Source organism: Leuciscus leuciscus (assembly GCF_965113295.1).
Source record: "Leuciscus leuciscus genome assembly, chromosome: 2".
Taxonomy (NCBI): domain Eukaryota; kingdom Metazoa; phylum Chordata; class Actinopteri; order Cypriniformes; family Leuciscidae; genus Leuciscus; species Leuciscus leuciscus.
Genome location: NC_138726.1, coordinates 8,044,374 through 8,064,412, shown reverse-complemented (window position 1 = coordinate 8,064,412; position 20,039 = coordinate 8,044,374). Strand labels below are relative to the sequence as shown.

At 38.1% G+C, this 20,039-nt stretch overlaps 1 protein-coding gene across 1 annotated transcript in view; it reads left to right on the top strand.

Moving 5' to 3' along the window:
• The window catches only part of pmfbp1 (polyamine modulated factor 1 binding protein 1), a 220,747-nt gene extending 202,386 nt beyond the window's left edge, over positions 1 to 18,361 (top strand). The window contains exons 25-31 of the mRNA XM_082161301.1: positions 1,065 to 1,232; positions 1,311 to 1,478; positions 5,819 to 5,986; positions 6,057 to 6,229; positions 7,318 to 7,392; positions 7,560 to 7,641; positions 15,691 to 18,361. Coding sequence (XP_082017427.1) covers positions 1,065 to 1,232; positions 1,311 to 1,478; positions 5,819 to 5,986; positions 6,057 to 6,229; positions 7,318 to 7,392; positions 7,560 to 7,641; positions 15,691 to 15,693 — 837 coding nt within the window. The 3' untranslated portion in view covers positions 15,694 to 18,361. The remainder of the gene's footprint in view (positions 1 to 1,064; positions 1,233 to 1,310; positions 1,479 to 5,818; positions 5,987 to 6,056; positions 6,230 to 7,317; positions 7,393 to 7,559; positions 7,642 to 15,690) is intronic.
• The last annotated feature ends 1,678 nt before the right edge of the window (positions 18,362 to 20,039 follow it).

Genomic DNA, 20,039 nt, shown 5'->3' with positions numbered 1-20,039 from the left:
GTTTAGTTGAAGGTGGTTGTCCTTCGTCTGTCAGGCAGGCCGAGATGCGAGCAGCTACCGTTGGATCATCAGGCTGGAATGAGAGGTAGAGTTGTGTGTCATCAGCGTAGCAGTGATAGGAAAAGCCATGTTTCTGAGTCACAGATGCTAGTGATGTCATGTAGATGGAGAAGAGAAGTGGTCCAAGCACTGAGCCCTGAGGCACACCAGTAGCTAGATGTTGGGTCTTAGACACTTCACCCCTCCACGACACCCTAAAGGACCTACCTGAGAGGTAAGACTTGAACCGTTGGAGTGCGGTCCCCGAGATGCCCTTCATCTTTAGGATTGACTGGAGGATCTGGTGGTTAACTGTGTCAAAGGCAGCAGACAGATCCAGCAGGATGAGAACTGAGGATATTAAGCTCCGGTCTTCAGTGTCACATGATCCTTCAGAAATCATTCTAATATGCTGATTTGCTGCTCAAGAAACAAAAATAATAATAATAATTATTATTATTATTATCATAATCAATGTTGAAAACAGTGTTGCTGCTTAATATTTTTGTGGAAACCATGGTAAAAAAAAAAATGTCAGGATTCTGTGGTGAAATCTTGGTTTATAACACTTTACAATAAATTTTCCTTTGTTAAGATTAGTTAACTACATTTATTACTAACTTTTAAAGCATTTATTAATCTTAGTTCGTGTTATTTTCAACATTTACTAATACATTAATAAAATCAAAAGTTGAATCTGTCAGTATTCTTTATTGAACCCGAGCTAACATGCACTAACAATGAACAGTGGTATTTTCATTAACTAACATTAACTTAATGTTTAACTTAATATTAATAAATACTGTAAGTCCTATTGAAATATTTTCTAACTTCATTATTATCAATGTCGAAAACACTCGATGAATCGGATTTATGAACAGGATTTTTGAACTTTGACGAACATTTGAAATGATAAATGTCTTTACTGTCACTTTTGATTCATTTAATGCATCCTTGCAGTGTAGAAATTCATACTGACTCCAGACTTTTGAGCGGTAGTGTATGATAAGTGCTCTTTGGCTCAGATGAGCAGTCTGCAGGCTACAGTGTCCAGACTGAAGCTGGATCTGGAGCAGGAGCGGGAGAAGTGGCGTCAGGGGGTACGAGAGGCAGCCGAGGCCGATCAGAGAGGCAGAGAGCTGAGACTGGAGCTCGGCACAGCACAGGCCACTCATAAAGAGTATATGGAGCTGGTACGATCTCTTCTACTGACACAGACAACGTGATCGCTCCTAACACACAAATCTCAACATGCGTTCTGCGTGTTGTAGCTGGCGGAGTACAGTGGAGAGGTGGCGTCCCAGAGGAGTGAGCAGGCCCGTCTGCAGCAGTGCCTGACCCAGCTGACGGAGGAGAAGAAGGCTCAGGACGAGCGAGTCACACAGATGAGTGCAGATCTACAGAGAGTGCACAGTGAGAGCAGGAGCTCTCAGGAGGAGGTAAGATATTGGGATACACGTTTTTTTATCCAAAGCAATTTACATTGTATTCAACATTGTATACATTTGTATTATTAGTTCATGCATTCCCTGGGAATCTAAGCCATTATCTCCCGAGTATTGCTATACTTTCTTATCTACATGAACATCAGCCACTTGTGTAATTACTGATGTTTTTTGCAGCTTTGTATAGTAGATGTATATGTATGGTCTTCATTTAATTAGAAAAAGAATATGCAAAAATACCGGGGTAATATGTAAAGTGGCAATGTACTACTGCATTTCAATTGACATTGTCATTTTTCATCAAATATTGCACATATGGGTGTGAAAATTAAAATGAATTAATGTCATAAGAACTTTTCATTCATTCATTTAATTAAATGTAAAATTAAATGCATTATTAGCTAAATCAAAATAGAAACCTATTTTAACATCATAAGTATGCAATACAAATATATATATAAATATGTATATGAAATGGTAATTTTATATTTAAATCCTTACATAATGAAGTCATCTGAAATTGCTCTTAAGTCACACTATTTTAGCGAATCCTTGTTACAGTGTAATTATACAATTAAGTACTGAGCGATATTGATTAACTACATGTACTTACTATAGGGTTAGGATTAGTAGGTTTTAGTTTAGGGTTAGCTGCTTGCAATTATGTATAATTTACTGTAGTAATTACTTCTAACATGTATAACAACGACACTGTAAAATAAAGTGTTACCTGCTTTTATTTATTTATTTGCAGGCCATATTAATTTTAATTATGTGTGATGAGTGTACCAAAATTCAATGTGGATTTGTAAATGCATTCTAAGATAATGACTAATAACTATTAATTCTGTTATCATTTACTCATGTCATTCCAAAACCCAATAAGACTTTATTCATTTTCATCTTCTAAACACTTCTGGGTTTGGAATGACATGAGGATGAGTATATGACAGTGGCGGTTCTACATTGAATTACACCCTGGGCGAGACCCCCTTCGAGCATTTGTATTTATTTATTCATTTTTTGCAGTGTAATAACTGAACTTGTAACAGTTTTGTTGCAAAGCACAATATTATGGTGAAATTAGATCTCGTGTTTGAGTTAAAACCGAATTATTGTTAAGCATAGCAAGAATCATAGCAAAAAGGCTAACAAATAAAGAGTTATACCCACCAATTAAAATTGCCCCTTCATTCATGACATGGATACCGTAATCATACAGAGAAAACATAGCTGCATACCTTTATCTTTCGCTCGTTTCTAAATTGGGCACCTGATGGCTTTGACCTTTCTTGTCCATCTCAACAGATTTCCCCTGATCCCCCCCCAGACCAACTGTCACTCACGACGAGTCACGACCAGAAGTCAAGACTAAACCAATTCACCTTGGTGGTGGTGACCAAGTAATCGTTTTGTATTACCTATTTTTATTAGCCATTCAGACAATTCAGAAAAACAAAAATGTGCAGGAAATATAGAGGCCTGTATTTATAATATTATGAATGAAATGTACGTTATGTGGAAGAAAGTCGAGGTGTGACTGACTTAGATAACTATATGGATCCCCCGTCTCCCCCTTGTCCGTTCCATTTGGGAGAGACCCAGAGGTGAACTGTCATCCGCGCCCGCGCCTCCGCGCCTCCTCCCCTTTCCCCTTCTCAAACAAACAGCTTCTGTGCACGGCATCTTCTCAGCAAGCAGGGGCGCCTGCAGCTGCAGGGGGCGCAAATTTGCCAATTCCCCACAGAGTGAAATGATAGATAATAGAAAACCGCTCCCCCCCCCCCCCCAAAATGCCGCCCCGGGCGATTGCCCGGTTCGCCCGTGCCAAAAACCGCTACTGGTATATGATGACAGAATTTTTGGGTGAACTATCCTTTTAAGTACCTTAAGTAATTTATAGTGAAATGGTTGGCTAATAATAATGTTTTTGAAACCACAAACCCAAACCTAATCCTAAAACCTGATCCGTTGATGAGAATGTTGTTCCAGAACCAACAATGATGTTCATAAGTATGGAGTTCTCTGACTTTGTCAAACCCCTCTGTGACACTTCATCCTGAAGTACCTGAAATGTGTGCAAAACTGCAGTGCTCCTGCAGACAGTAGAGTTATTTAAACCACTCACTCTCATTCTTTAAGTGCTGTCAGTGTTGTAGGGTAACTCTAATTGGTTTTGGATAACCGTCCTCGTCATTTTATGGTCAGCAAACTCTGCAGGATAACAATAAAACTGAAAAATAAAAAAATAAAGTGTCTGCACACTGTCCAGGCCCTAATGTATACATGCACACACAAACATACACACACCGCGCCACCGGTCGGACTGCAGAAATAATGATTATGCGCGTGTTGTGCATCGGTTGTCTGTTTTCAGCTCTGGCTTTTAAAAATAATTGCTGTTGGTTCTGCAGCCGTATCAGAGGAAGGCCAGTAATGATTCTCGCCAGTCGTGTGGAACGCAGCATGCGGGGAAGCGGGGCGAGACAGACGCCAGAATAAAGGCGGCTATCATTTCTGTGTGTGTGTTTGTCTGCCTGGCACATAATTATGGTTGCGTAAGCGTGTGTGTGTGTGTGTTTGCAAATATACTCCAGCCCCCGTTTATAAATCAGGTGTGAATTGAAGAAACTGATGAGTCGAGAATCTCATTTGAGTGTGTGTGGGATCACAGAGGGATTAGAGTTGGATATAAAGCTGCACAGGTGACTACATCATAACCCACTTACACACACACACACACACACTCTCGCACAGCATTTTAATTGTCTTTCTCCTTTTCTTTACCACCTTTTATTAGCTCTCGTCTGCAGTGTGTGCGCTCTGGGTAAAGGTCACTGCGCTCCACCATCTTGCACACTGACAGCGTTACTAGCCATGAAACTAGCCTGCCTTTTAATTTAAGCTGAATTCTCATATGCTGAAAACCTGAGATCTCAACTCATATGAGGTAAAATTGTGTGAGCTGCTATAGATTTGCCATAAGAGTATATATAGTAAGAGTATATAGTAATATATATTATAAGAGTGTAATAGTGATTTGTTGAGGGATAGAGATTTTAACGCAGCTGAAGATTGTCAACGCTTATATATATTGTGTTCTTTGCCTGCAGAGGAATATTATCAACATATTATATACCCCCAAATGTGCGTGCGTGTGTGTGGCCTGGTAAACCCTATGTTATGGGGATAAAATGTCCCCACAAAGATGGTAATATCTGAAATCCTTGTCCTTGTGGGACATTTTTTTAACCCCTTGAGGACCAACCCCTTAAAAAGGAAAACAACTTTTAAAAAATGTGAAAATGCAGAATATTTTCTGTGATGGGTTAGTGTGAGGGGACAGAATATACAGTTTGTGCAGTTTAAAAATCATCTATGGCTATGACTGTCTATGGAAAGTCCCCATGAAACCACAATGTGTGGGTGTGTGTGTGTGCGTGTGTGTGTGCGTGTGCATACACAACTGTTCAAAAGTTTTTTTTGTTTTTTTTAAATGTTTTTAAAATAAGTCTCTTATGCTCACAAAGGCTGCATTTATTTGATTAAAAAAACAGTAAAAAGATGACATTGAATTATTATTACAGGAATACGTTACTTAGTTGCTATAAAGCTGTTCATTGTAGTATATTTTAAAATCTTAATTATTCCAAATTTATATATAGAGAGAGATTATATATAAACTGCAACAGTATATTATAGCAAGATGTTTATTTTATCAAAAATACAATAACATTTAATTTATTTGTATTATTTAGTAATATTGTGAAATATTATTGCAATTTAAAATAACTGTCTTGTATCTGAATATATTTTCAAATGTAATTTATTCCTGTGATGCAAATCTGAATTTTCAGCATCATTACTCCAGTCTTCAGTGTCACATGATCCTTCAGAAATCATTCTAATATGCTGATTTGCTGCTCAAGAAACAATTATTATTATTATTGTTCAAAACAATTGTGCTGCTTAATATTTTTGTGGAAATCGTGATCCAATTTTTCAGGATTCTTCGATGTATAGAATGTTCAAAAGAACAACATTTATTTGAAATAGAAATATTTTGTAACATTGTGAATGTCTCTTTTGTCACTTCTGATGAATTGAATGCATCCTTGATGAATAAAAGTATTAATTTCTTTCAAAAAACAAAACCAAAGCAGTGTTTTGAAACTAACACAGAGCCATGCTGTCTGGAAAAGTCAACAAATAAATGGCTAATGTGTAGTCATATTCCCCTCATACATGTATGTATATATATATATATATATTATATTTGAGATTTTAACATCAGCTAAACTTAACCTAGTTTCTCTCTCCGTCTGTCCCGTCAGGCTCGTGCGAGTGAGAGGCGACTGGCGGAGCTGCACACACAGCTGTCCCGCTCTCAGCAGTGGACACAGGAGCACATGACCGTCCTGCGGGACAGAGAGGAGGAGGTGCTGCTGCTGAAGAGGGAGACGGCCGCTCTCAGAGAGAACTACACTGATAAACTATCTCAGGTCAGCCACAGTGTCCTGACACCATTCACATCATTCTGCTGTTTGTGTTTATTCATCTCTTCATGTGCAGGTTGAGGCTCTGCACTCACAGATGGACAGTGTGTATCAGAAATATAACGCAGCTGTGTGTGAGGTGGATGTTTTGCGGCAGTGCTTAGGAGACGCACGGAGTGACAGCTCTCGACTTCACAGGGAAAGTCAACTAGTCGTGACCAATGTGAACCAATGGGTAAAGGAGCAAAAGTAAGACATGTAATCATTCAGTACCTCGATATTGCCTTCTGGTTTACCACAGCACCTTTTTGTAAGTCTAAAAAGCTAAACACACAGGTGTCTGGAATACTTGATTCTGATTGGTTGATTACTCTACAATTATTCTACTGGCAAATAGTGTAGCATAATGACCACTAAAGTATACAATTAATAATCCCAAGCAGTTATATCGTTATTGTGAACTAAAACTATTAAGAATTATTTTCAGTAATTGAAATTGAGCTGATATAAAACTTATTTCTTTTAATTGTTAAGAATAAATATATATATATAAACAATTGTGATGCTTTTTTTTTTTTTTTTTTTTGGACATCATTCTACATTTTTTCAGGATTCTTTGATGAATAGAAAGTTCAAAAGAACAGCATTTATTTTGTAACATTGTGAATGTCTTTACTGTTTTTTTTAAATCAATTTAATGCATATATATATATATATATATATATATATATATATATATATATATATATATATATATATATATGCCTCAACAAAATTTGATGAAGTTGTCCTAACATTACTAAAACTTCAACTAAAAATTAAAATACGAGAAATAAAAAAAATAAATAAAAAAAAAGCACATTTTGTAAAAAAGCACATGTAAAGTTTTTACAGTGTATCTAGTTTAATGTCTCTGGTATCCCTCCACCTCCATCTTCTCACATTATTAACTCAATTCAATACTTCATTGTAAATATTATCTATTTTGTAGGGAACCATGTAATCAACGGCATATTGTACAGTCAGTATTGTAAAATAAACTCCATCATACCTACCCTTATGGTGTTTGTTTTGCAATAATGAGCTGTGTGTTTCCCCTTACATAACATCAAATCTGGCTTCTTACTGCATAACATGTCACAGATTGTATCACATATTACAGTGTTGGAATCAGTATATATATTTACGGAGTATAGAACGTGTCTGTGGCGCATCAGAACTTTAGCATCCAGTGTTATAATGGCTATATCATTATCATTCAGCATCATGGTTGATTGTGACAGCAGCTCACAGCTTCCTCACTGCAGCCCATTATCTGTGCCCCTGCTCCTCTCCAGGCACACTAATGAGAAACTGGCACTCAAGATCAAAGACCAGAGCAGGAAGATCATCCACCTGACAGCTGAGAGAGAGTAAGCCCCGCTCACCCTGTCCAACGTTGGCTCCTCTCAGCTCCCAGTGTGTACAAACATGGACTTTAGCTCCAAGTAGAAGGGAATGTGCATGCAAACATATGGAGAAATGGGTGCGCTTGTGTGAAATGGGATTTGGCTGTAATGTTTGTCCTGTTTTCATGCAGTCACCTTCAGGAGAATGTGAAGGGTTTACATGGGGAAATCAGGAGGCTGAAAGCAGAGAGAATGGAAGCAGAGCGACTGAAGGTAAAGTCCTAACACACTCCAGCGCACGTCCATAGTTTTTTTTTTTTTAAATCGACATCAATTTCTAAGTTGAAGTCGGCATGAAACGGAAGTTTTGACTCCGTATGGTGACGCATTTTCTGAGTTTTGAGCAAGAAGAAAACAGGTGGGGGCATGCATTTCTGAAAAGTGAGCGTTGCATAGAGGAATGCGATTGGCTTAACTGCAGCGTGGCCTTGCGTACCTCATGGATGTCGAACTAGTCATGAAAGCAGTTTTGACATTTTGATTAAAGATTTATTAAAATTTGTCAACAAAGTAATATATACACTAGACCAGTGTTCTTCAACCCCCATGTGATAATGAGCAGATGAGTTAAATCAGGTGTGTTTGATTAGGGAGACAAAGAAAACGTGCAGTGTTGGGGGTCCTTCAGGAGCAGGGTTGAAGAACACTACACTAGACAGTTCAAAAATGTGAAATTCTAAATATTTCTATTTCAAATCAATTCTGATCTTTTGATCTAAAATAAAATGCATCACGGTTTTCAGCTCTGCCAGCACAAAAATGAATTACCTTATAAAATATATTTAAAATTGTAGAAATATTGACACATTTTCACTGTATTTTTATCAATTAAATGCAGCCTTATTGAAAATCGTACCGATTTTACCAACCCCAAAGATTTGCAAGGTGTTCTATAAATGCACACTAGTAACGTGTTAAAATAAATAGTTATCTAGCTATAGCTATTAATAAATAAATATCAATTTTGATTTCATGCCAACTTTAAATTTTATATTAAATGTTATAGTAATATGTAAGGGGAAAGTGTACATCTCAGATCCTGTAATTGGTCACCATTTTCAGTCACTTTTCATTCACAATCATTGTTTGATCATGTTAGTTCACCGTGCATTAACTAATGTTAACAATATTTTAATAAAGTATTAGTATATGTTGAAATTAGCATTAACAAAGCATTAATAAATGCTGTATAAGTGCAGTTCATTATTAGTTCATGCTAACTAATGTAGTTAACTAATGAACCTTATTGTAAAGTGTTACCAAAAATATTTTGTCATCTGCCCAGTAGCATTCTTATTTTTCATAATTTTCATCTTATTTTATTTGCGATGATCAAGTGTATTTCATGTTAACCGCAGCACCTCATATAGTTACAGTCGTCATTGGGTGAATATTAACATTCACCTTTGTGGCTAACAGGCCGTATCACATTCTGCCCCCAATCTTCCATATAAACAGGTCTTATATGCAGGTTTTGCCTCGAATCGCCTGTCCAGTTTGATCTTTCTTCTCCTCCTCTTATATTTCCTGAATGACCCAATGCTGGCCATTTCCTATTACACCTCTCCCTTTCATTATTTTTTCTCTCTTCCTCCATTCTCTGTTATCCCGTCCTCATGCATAGCATCAGCGAGACCGTCTTTGTTGTGATTAGGTTGGTATTTCTATCAGATGCAGAGAAAAGGTGTCCTATAACCACAGTTGAAGGTCCGTGTCACCATTAGCCATCTCATTCTGGAGTGCCTGTCCTCTCGCTGCCGAATGATCCGGCTCTGTAGGTACAGGCTTATCCTCTGTAATAGGGTCTGATCTGATTCACACTTGTGAAATTGGAAAGGAAAAGTTTAGAGATGATTGAGAACTTTGGCCATGGTAGAAGCCGAGGGCTGGAGCTGCGGCTCTGAACCCAATCATTCAGGCATTGTTGACCGTGCTGATGAGCCCGTCCTGCAGGGTGGAATCCATTCTGCTCCCTGTTTGTTCTGAAGGTCCAGAACCTGCTCCACATGCCACCTTATTCCATTATTGATGATAGAGAGAGCAAGAGCTAGAGAGTCAGAGACCTGCTCAGGGCCTGACTTTACAGAGTTGTACTACTTCAGAAGTTTTATTCAAAGAGAAGTTGAAGAGCTGGTCTTGTTACCCTTGAAAGAGTCTTGACTAATAATGCATACAAAGGTTGTAGGTCGCATGTTCTCCCGTATGGAAACAGCTCACCCAAAATTGAATGTTCCTCATGTTGTTCCAACCCTCTATGACTGCCTTGGAACACAAAAGGTGTTACATGTTCTCCATCAGGTTTGATGTGTGTGATATTTGGTCATGCCACACTTGAAAACTGCTTCACTGCTCAGTAATATTTGAAAAACTTTTTGTCAAAAAAATCATGTGGTCCAACCAACATGCAGAAAAAAATAAAACACAACTGGAAATGATATCATAGGACCACTCATGACTATGTGTCTCTTAAAATATCAGATCATTTGACCATTTTTGTTTCAATTTCTAGGTTAGTTCAGTTAAAAATGTCATGTGGTGCGACTCCCAAAAATGTCTTCTTTCATGATATTTACTTTTTATGAAAATATTAAAGATGTGTGCACTTGTGTGTATTTAAGGTATAATGAATATTTTGCACTTGATGGTCACACCACATGGAATCAATACCAAGTATTTTGTAACAGTGTTATCTTATTTATATACTATTATGGTATATATTAATAGCATTTATTTGTATATTTTCAGCTTTAATTTGAATGTTTTACAAATTTTATGTTCTTTTGTCGTTTTTAATACTTCTATTTAGCTTTAATTCATTTTTATTTCAGTTTTAGATTTAGTAATTTTAGTACCTCAGCTGAAACAGAATTTCAGTTATATGAGCAACATTTCTCATTTTTGTTTAGTTTTTATACATATTTTATTTCAAAAAAAAAAAAAAAATGTTTTAGTTGTCAATAATATCTTTGATTTCTAAGAACTTGGCACATGTGTTTTAAACTAGATTGTCAATAGATTTTTCCTTTTCTTCATCATGGGCAGATTGGGCAGAATGGGCACTCTTTACTTTGACCCATTATTGACCCATAAATCATTTTATGGTGCTTTAATTATGGTGCTTTTTTCATATTTATTCAAGTTAACTATATGGGAATAAGGGACCAAGATATTCTTCAAAAAAAATCATTGGTAACACTTTAATTTAAATACGTAGTTACACGTTACTACATGTTCTTACAATAGTAATGACAGTAAATTATTCAACTAACCCTAAACCAAACTCTAACCCTAACCGTAACTCTATAATAAGTACATGTAGTTAAATGAATATTACTCAGTACTTGAGTAAATTCAATGTTACTACGTCACCTTAAAATAAAGTGTAACCTATTTTATAGTTTACAGAAAAAAAGTATGATTTGTAATAACATGAGGGTAAATAATGATAAAAGTTAGGAATTTTGAATTTACCTTTGAACTATCCCTTTAAGTGTACATTCTTGTTAATAAATGTGAAACCACTTGAAAGGACAAACAACAAGCGCACTGCCCATTTGCCAAGTTTGAGTAGCAAAGTGAAGCTCAACTAATGTTCTTCTAGGACACCCCAAGTTCCTTCTGGACTCTAAGAGAGACAGAGTAAATACAAATAAATAGATAGGAGAGGAAATGGCTTGTAGGCATGTGGATTATTTATGACATGCCAGGCTCCTTCTGCATGCATGGATTCCCAGCTTTCATTAAGTGTCATTACTAGAGCTCTTAGGCCAGGTGTGGCCTTACAAATCTGCTGAGACCTGACATCCAGCCCGGTACGGGGCCACATATATATGGATGGACTCTTTCTAGAAGGGAAGAGGGGCCTTTGCATGAGCAGATTCGGCTGTTAGTAAATACAGAACAGTATCACTGCTTGATTTGTTGTGATAAATAACTTATAATAGCCTCAGTCGCTCCATCGGAAAGATGGCCGTGTTTATTCCGCTGTGGAGGAGGGCATATGTGGACGTGTTTAATGGCTGGCCTTGATCAAGATCATCGGGAGGGATGTTTATCAGTGCGCTCTGAGCTTCTTTTTTTTTTCTCTAATGTATACATTTTGAAGAGAACTAAAACAGACGCTTTTACAAGACATCCTTTCCCCCCCAAACCCTGCTATTCATTAGCAATTTCCACTTTCCAGTTCACTTCTTGCAGCGTCCCCTGATTGATGGAAAGCCTGCCATGTTTATTTGGATATCAGGGAATGAAATATTCATATTGTACGCTTTTCCAAGCAGAAGTTATCTGGGTGCAGCGTAAATGGTACTTGGGATTAGATTTTCACAGCAGATTGCAGTTATTAAAGAGCAGAAAAGGAGGGGGATACAGGGAAGCTGCCATCTTCTGGGGAGGTAATCTATTTCTTTTCACGCAGACTTGGAGCGGCTGCATAGCCTCTTAATGCACTGGAGCAAAAGTGCTTTGGTCCGCAACCTTTCACGCCTTCCTCTCCCTTTTATATGATTGAATACTTAATAACTTTGACTTTGCTTTGAAAGCCTGCGCCATGGGGCCTGTTGGGGTTCCTCATGGTGTACCTGAGTGTTTGTCTGCTGCTAACTGCTCTTATTACCGGCTGTCTGTCAGCCTTTTGCCCACAGCTCATTTTTGTCCTCTGCACATCATCTCCCACTCTTTATCTTAATATCAGTCTGACTTTTAGGCTGTTTTAGGCTTTTTTTTTGGTCTCTTATGATTGTTGCTTGTCACATTGTACAATGTGACCCCAGTGAGATCTTGGGTAAAAGCCTAGGCAGACATTTTGCAAAATCAACGGTTTGTTTTTCAGACAAGTCTGGTCACAATTGACAGTGTTTACTAGGTGATCAGTCACGTGATGTTCTGACATCCTTATAGGTTCAGCATGCATGTGTACCGGAAAAATACAGCGTTGTTTTAACTGCTGCACATGCAGAACTTTTCTGTGTGCGGAACGTAATTTCAAACTTAGTGTTGCACTTCAAACTAAATCATAAACCTACATGGCTTGTTTTGTTCCACTGCGGTACCGGAAATATACCGAAATGTCATTTTTTTGGCTTCAAAGTGCATGGCTGCACTTGCATAGGGGTGGTGGTGCAATGGATAAGACACATGCCTTTGGCGTGAGAGACCCGGGTTCGAATCCACTGTGAGACACCAATGTGTCCCTGAGCAAGACACTTAACCCCTAGTTGCTCCAGAGGCGTGCGACCTCTGACATATATAGCAATTGTAAGTCGCTTTGGATAAAAAGCGTCAGCTAAATGAATAAATGTAAATGTAAAAAAAAAAATTAGGAGACTAAACTTAGTAGAAGACTAAAATTCATCAAATTAATCACCCATTGATAAGCATGTCATAATAAAGCCCTGAGTATACTTACATTTTTACGTGTACACTAGGGTGTGTGTAAAGTGCACGTGTTATGATAGCCAGCAGCCATATCACCCTGTAGCCCAAGACTGGTTGCCCACTGAAGCTAAGCAGGGTTGAGCCTGGTCAGTACCTGGATGGGAGACTCCTGGGAAAACTATTGCTCCTGGAAGAGGTGTTAGTGAGGCCAGCAGCAGGCGCTCACCCTGTGGTCTGTGTGGGTCCTAACGCCCCAGTAGAGTGACTGGGGACACTATACTGTCAAAGAGCACCGTCCTTCGGATGAGACGTTAAACCGAGGTCTTGACTCTCTGTGGTCACAAAAAATCCCAGGATGTCCTTCGAAAAAGAGTAGGGGTGTAACCCCGGCATCCTGGCCAAATTTGCCCAGTGGCCTCTGTCCATCATGGCCTCCTAATCATCCCCATATACTGATTGGCTTCATCACTGTCTCCTCTCCACCAGTAAGCTGGTGTGTGGCGGGCGTTCTGGCGCAATATGGCTGCATCCAGGTGGAGGCTGCACATTGTGGTTGAGGAGATTCCCCCTTCCATGTAAAAGCGCTTTGAGTACCCAGGAAAGCGCTATATAAATGTAACGCATTATTATTATTATTATTATTATTATTATTATTATTATGTTGATTTCATTAGCTCACATATGCTCTATGATTTTCTTCTTTTTTTTTCTCTAATTATTTAGACCACAAGGTGGCAACACTGGCTCGGGCCGTTGTTTCACAGTCAAAAAACTGGATCAAACAAATGGAGATGCAACAACAACAACAGCACATTTTTTTACATTTTTTATGTACAACTTCCCCAAAAATTTTTTGTGTAGTTTAAATTATACAAAACCATTTTTATCGCTTATAACTTCTTGAGAGAAATAACACTAGACAAACTTGAAACATTCTAATATGTGTGTGTAATCTGACTGTGTTCGCGCATGCTAAGCATATACTTCACACTAAGCGTTCGTGTCAAAACTATAGACTACTTTGGTCGTCAAAGTGATCAAAGGCTGCCCTACGACAAAACAAATCCTTTACAAATCCTGAAGTTTGTCTCAAGCGCAACAAATGTGGTACACTTTTTACCAAGCTTTTGTTTAACTCTTTCCCCGCTATTGACATAATTTTTCGGCTGTACGTGTTTTTACTGTTATACGGTAGGGGGCCCTATTACACATCTTCTAAATGAGTACAGAATCTCCTGATCAAAACACAGGTGAAAAAGATGCAGAAACGAGTGATCTCATATGTTATCATATGCATTTGTAAAATAACACAATCATCAACATTAAACAGCATATAAATCAAACCTGCCTAATGTTACTGAATAAAATGTTGACCGAGGACGAGCTACAGGACTGTGAAGCTTTGGGGGTGTTTAGAAATGCTGGCGGGGAGCGATCTCATATCATAGTCCAAATCTAACGTCACCCCTGACCTCGCTAGTCCCTTTTCTCATTTTACCTTTGAATCCAAACCCCAGTATGTTGGCGTTACTAGCGCTGCGAGTACTAAAGCCCACGTTTTTCCACTGTAACAATTTTCAGTTTTTTGTCACTTTGTATTCATCACCAAATCTTTAAATGGACAAGGCAGCACCTGAATTAGTTGCTCACTTTTGTGACTTGAAACAGACTGTTCCTGCCAACTGTGTACCTCAGTTCAAATAAATTGCACCCCAGACCACCTTTTGAAGAGAACTCGACGGTTGCTCTTTATAACCAAGAGAAAAAAAAAAGAACTCTTGACGTCAAATCGACTTCCGTTCACACCAGAAGCTTTGGTGTGAAAGTTTCCTTAATGAAGTGCTATCTATACCACCGTAAGTGCTCTGGTTGTAAGCTCTTTATTCAGGCGGTAACTCTCTCTCTCTCTCTCTCTCTCTGACACGCACAGATCTCATTAGCACATGGAGTGCTTGCAGCCCTCGCTGAATGTGACCCTGCCTAATTGTGCAGCAGGTTCATTTGCTCGCCCTGCGTGATGCAGTGATTGCTTATTTGTTCTCCTCAGGGCTTCTCTCACACATTAAAATGATTGACTCATTTCATTCAGGGTACATTTACCGAGCTTTATTTGATAAGCTCATGCCCAAGGTACTCACATCCATCTTATTCTCATGCTCAAAAGTTATAATGTCTACCACTGTGGATTATTATTCATACAGCTGATTGTTTCCCCGGTTAATTATCTGTGTTTGAATAATTTTGCATGCGCAAGCCTGTTTATCCTTCCGGAATTAAACAGCACAAAAGGTCTCGCATTAGCCATGCCGCTGAAATCGCAGACAAACCAATTGTATATGTTAAGCTGTCCGACGGAGACAGCGAAGAGTTCGGGGAATACGTGCAACGGTGATTTTCTCCTTAAATAAAGGGTGAAATTTACATGCAGCCACAGAGACAAGGCCAAAAAAGAGATGCGTATTTGGCTAATAAGCTGAATTTGTTTTCCACAGAGAGCAAAAGGCTTGACTAAAAACCTTGATGAGCTGTTCAAGAATGAGAGTGCTCATTATATTTAGGGAACATGGCGTAGATATCATCAGTAGCCTTTGACCTTTCGTCTTCCATGCAATAGTGTTCAGACCCTCAGTGATCTCTGAAATGAAAAGCAGAGGTAGGAAGAAACAAAAGCCAGCCAAGAGAAAGAGAAAGAAACGCCGTTTGAATAGAATAGAAGCATGAAAGCTCATTTGCATTTGAAAATGTATTTGCCGATGTCATATACACACAAATGTTATTATGATGTGCATAATGGCTGTTTAGTTAATTGGGAAGCCCATTAAATCAGTAATGACCTTGTTCATGAGTTGGCTGTAAATACATTTCAATGTTGTTTGCTTCTTACAGTGAAGAAAGTGTCAGAGGAAGAAGAAAGCACTTCCTGATCACCGGCAGCGCAAGTGCCTGGAACAACATGGACGGATCTCTTGGATCCTTTCTGACTCGATGAGTTCTAGGAAAACATGATTTTTCTCAACTGTCTGTGACACACAAACCTCCTTTTCGGGCAAATTCCCAACATTATGTAAAAAAGGTGTTGTTATGGTATATGTAACTCAGAGAGGCTAGTGAATGGAGTTTCATTTGCTCTGTTCGGAAGCCACACAGTAATCTTAAAAAAATGCAAGTGTTGGATCAGGCTCTGCAGTAGACCTCATGAACTACTAAACTTGCAAATTTAAACTAAACTCTTTACATTCGCACTAAGGAAAGGAATTGTGGAATACAGTATGGTGGATGTTTTTAGAAAGGGGAATCATTTATTTCAATTTGACCCACAACAATACTGGTTAAAGGTAGGGTAGGCAATTTCAGAGAGGCTAGCAATAGCAAGCTAGCTTTGAAAGCATGAGATCCCACCCTCCCTTCAGAGCGTCTCCAAAGCCACGCCTCCATCAAAACACATTAACACGCACAGCAGAGTCTGCAAAGCGCTACGAGACGAAGGACAGCTTTAAATGACCTCACGTCTCAAAGCATATAACATTACAATAATAATGAATACAAACATCTTACAGAGCTCTAGTTGTACCACCTGACTTCTTCAGATTAATTTACTCGTTGATAGTGTTGACACAGAAATGCATCAATCCGAGTCTACGTGAACAGCTCCGGGTAGAACGTCACAGCTCGTTGTTTTGGTTCAGGAGGAACTGTAAAAGGCGGCTGCTGTTTGTTTGTGGCTTGTCTGTCTACAACTCTGCAAACACGCTGATGACAGTCATTCATTGTGTTCATTTTACACTTGTTTACCCCATTGAATACAAAGACTACATGTATGCAGCCAAAGTTACCTTTATTTTAAGAAAAACACATTATTTACATCTGCTGAAAGTGTCCATTTCACATTTTTCCTTTTTCTTTTGTAAGTGTTGATATTTGTATGTCATCTGTCTGACGACTTCACACTCGAGTACATTTCCTCATGTAATTGTACTATATTCTCATCATCTACCTTTACATTTAGGGTACGTTTACACGACAACGATATGCTTAAAACTTTTTAAGAAGTTTTACTTTTGAGTTTTCCGCGTTTAGACGACACCACTTTCAAAACAATCCCCATTCACACGGATTCGTGAAAACGCTGTATTCTGCTGCCAGGCCATTAGATGGCGATGAAACACTATAGATTAAAAACATAATACACATGTGTATGACGTCATTGTCTTCAGAGATTCGTTTTTATTGTTTAAACGGAGACAGTTTTCAAAAACTTGCACTTTGAAACCTGTTTTTAAAAGTTTGCGTTTTCAGGCACCCAAAACGCCGTTGTTGTGTAACTAAATAAACGGCCAAAGTGCTAAAAAAGTTGTAAATTTTTAGTTGAAAACGGTGTCGTGTAAACAGCCCCTTAGTGTTTCAGCACAACCTGATATAATAGCTTGTACATTCAGTTTTGTTTTGTTTTTCTCTATGATCAACTGTATTTGAGGTAATTTATTCCTATCAGGCACATCATTGGCGTTTCTAACGTTTCGTGAGACGTTTGATGGACCCGCCCTAGAAAAGCAGTGGGCAAGGTTGAGTAATTACTGTCCTAAGGTCAACTGGTTCACTATACCTTGCTGAAACCAGTCTAAGATAGGTCTAAGCTGGTTTAGGATGACCTCCCTGGCTGACCAAGCTGGTCTTTATCTGATCTCCTCCAGCCTGACCAGTCAAAAAAGACTGAAAACCACACTGGAAGAGCAGCAAACCATCTTACACTGCTTTAAGCTTTTTCCCTGGTCGCTTTACTGCCATAACCAGCAAGACTTTCTTGGTTAACCAGCTTCACCAGCATCTGAGCAACACAAACAAACCTGGACCAGCATGAGAATCCATGTACTCATCTTCGACATGAGAAAATCTCATCTATGTTGATACAACTTGATTCATTTCTGAATAGCTCTGCACTAAGTATCTGATTCCCCGCGTGTTCATTTATATACGGACATTAGCTGCTGATTTATTTTTGCATTTCAAATGAAATTTGTTGACATACAATACTTCATATTTAATGAACATTCTACTGTGAATTGTTTTCCTAATTACATTATAGTTTACAGAGATGAATGTGAGTGTAAATTCTAATGGTAGGTAAAGTTTCAATGCCGCTTCTGTCATAGTTTGTGTGGTTTAGAAAAGTTAAAAGTAATACTCATATTTGTACATTAATCAATCACATAATAATGCCTTGAATGAATGATGGCCTAATATATAATATTTTATTGGATTTTACATAGAAGAGGCAATGAAAAGATTTCAGTGATGTCATATCAGTCAGCCAGCGACATTAATAGCATTTTTAAATGATTAAATAATGTCATGCCTTATTCGCTGTCATCATGCATTTCCTATAAACACAAATAAGTCAATAAAAGTGATACATGTTTGTATTCGACTGCTTTCGTAACTAGTAAGGATTAAATGAAAGCATTTCAGTGGATGACATGGAAGACAGCAGCAAACGATCTATTTTCCTAACATGTCAAGCACATGCTTTCATTTTCTATTTCAGATCATGATGCTATTTAGAATAATATCCTCCTGCTCGAGTTGTACTGATACTTGTGTTGCGCTCACATATGCAGAGTGTGTGTGGAGAGCGTGTCAGTGAATGAGAGGGCTTGTTTGAAGTGTTCTGAGTCAATGAAAGTTGAACACAAGTGACAAGCAGCGAAATCAATAGGCAACAGTCAATATCCAACACTAAAGGTGCCTGTAGAAACTAATGGGACACCAATAAATGTTATTAATACTCCGGATTTCCCTGTGCACTGTGTTTAAGGCCAATTCTTGTGAAACAGACTTAACAAACACATTGGTGCCCTGAAGCTACACAACCATAATCGCATGCAAAACAAGGTTGTGATTATGTCGTAAAAAAAATGAGGAAGGACTGTGAACAGCAGGGAACAATAGCGTAAATAAAAAGCGGGTCATATGCATTTGTGTAGTACTGTTGATCTACACACATCTCATTTTCAAGCTCATCTATGAGTGGGTTGTGTTCCCAAAAAAAAAAGAAGGAAATAATGCGACTTTATTCATGCATCATTATAGACGACTCATTTATGATTATTCCAATTAGGTAACAAGAGACATATTTACATATTTTAAATAAGGGCTGAAGGGCTTAAACTTTATTAATAATATCTTAATTACACAATATTTTATCCAATATAACACTCAATATAGGACTTTTCAGTTTGAATCACTTGTACATACACTGTAAAAAAAATTATATATTTTGAATTGGTAAACAAAGATTTTTGGAGTAGGTTTTACAAGAAAATGCTATTTCAGGCTTTCTTAAAAAAAAAAAAAAAAAAATCACATTTAATCCAATGTGTTACTTGTCATTTCTTTGTAATTATTTGTGAAATTTCTGAGTGAAAATTGTTTTCAAGCAAATCCTCAATTTTTTCAGTGCAGCCTACATTATTTATTCAGACATATGGTGGCTGCATCTGAATATGCATATTTCCCTACTGAAAACAGTAGCCTATATGAAAAGAGTATTATGTCCAAATTCTCAGTATTCATAAACAAAACAGTAGACGAAAAGTACCAGTATGACCTACTACTTCTGATGAGATTCTAAAGTGCGCATCCAATGAGGCCACGGGAATGGATTTGTTAATGGCAGTCAAACGCAATATGATGATGAATGTTTTAAGTCCAGATTACATTTGCACTATATAGAACATATAACGGTCGTGAGGTTAGAACTTGTTTAAAAGAAGTACCTACTCAGAGTATTCGATTTCAGACGCAGCCTGTCAGTCTGCAGAGTGAAGATTTTTCAGCAAGTTACATTGTTACGCCAATAGATGGGGACAAATAGCAATGAGTAAGTCTTTGAATCATTCACTCCAATCCGACTTGTTCCATAACATTAGTTGCATCCGGAAAAACTGACAAATGCTGCCTTCGGAGGACGCATTCCAAGCTAGGAAGGCATCAAAGCATGTCCGAATGTAATGTTAGTTTCACTTCAAGTCTCTTGAGATACCTTCATTTGATCGATTTTTGAAGCCAGCATAAATGTATCCTTTGCTGCCTTTGATATCCCACAATCCTGTGCTTTCCATTCTGGGACAATTGAAAAATAAAGATGGCGTCTGAAAGTTGCGGTTGGTGGTCAGTTTGTGTGGAAATGTATGTTTTTGACCTAAACCAACATTTTCCACTTTTGATGTAATTTGCAA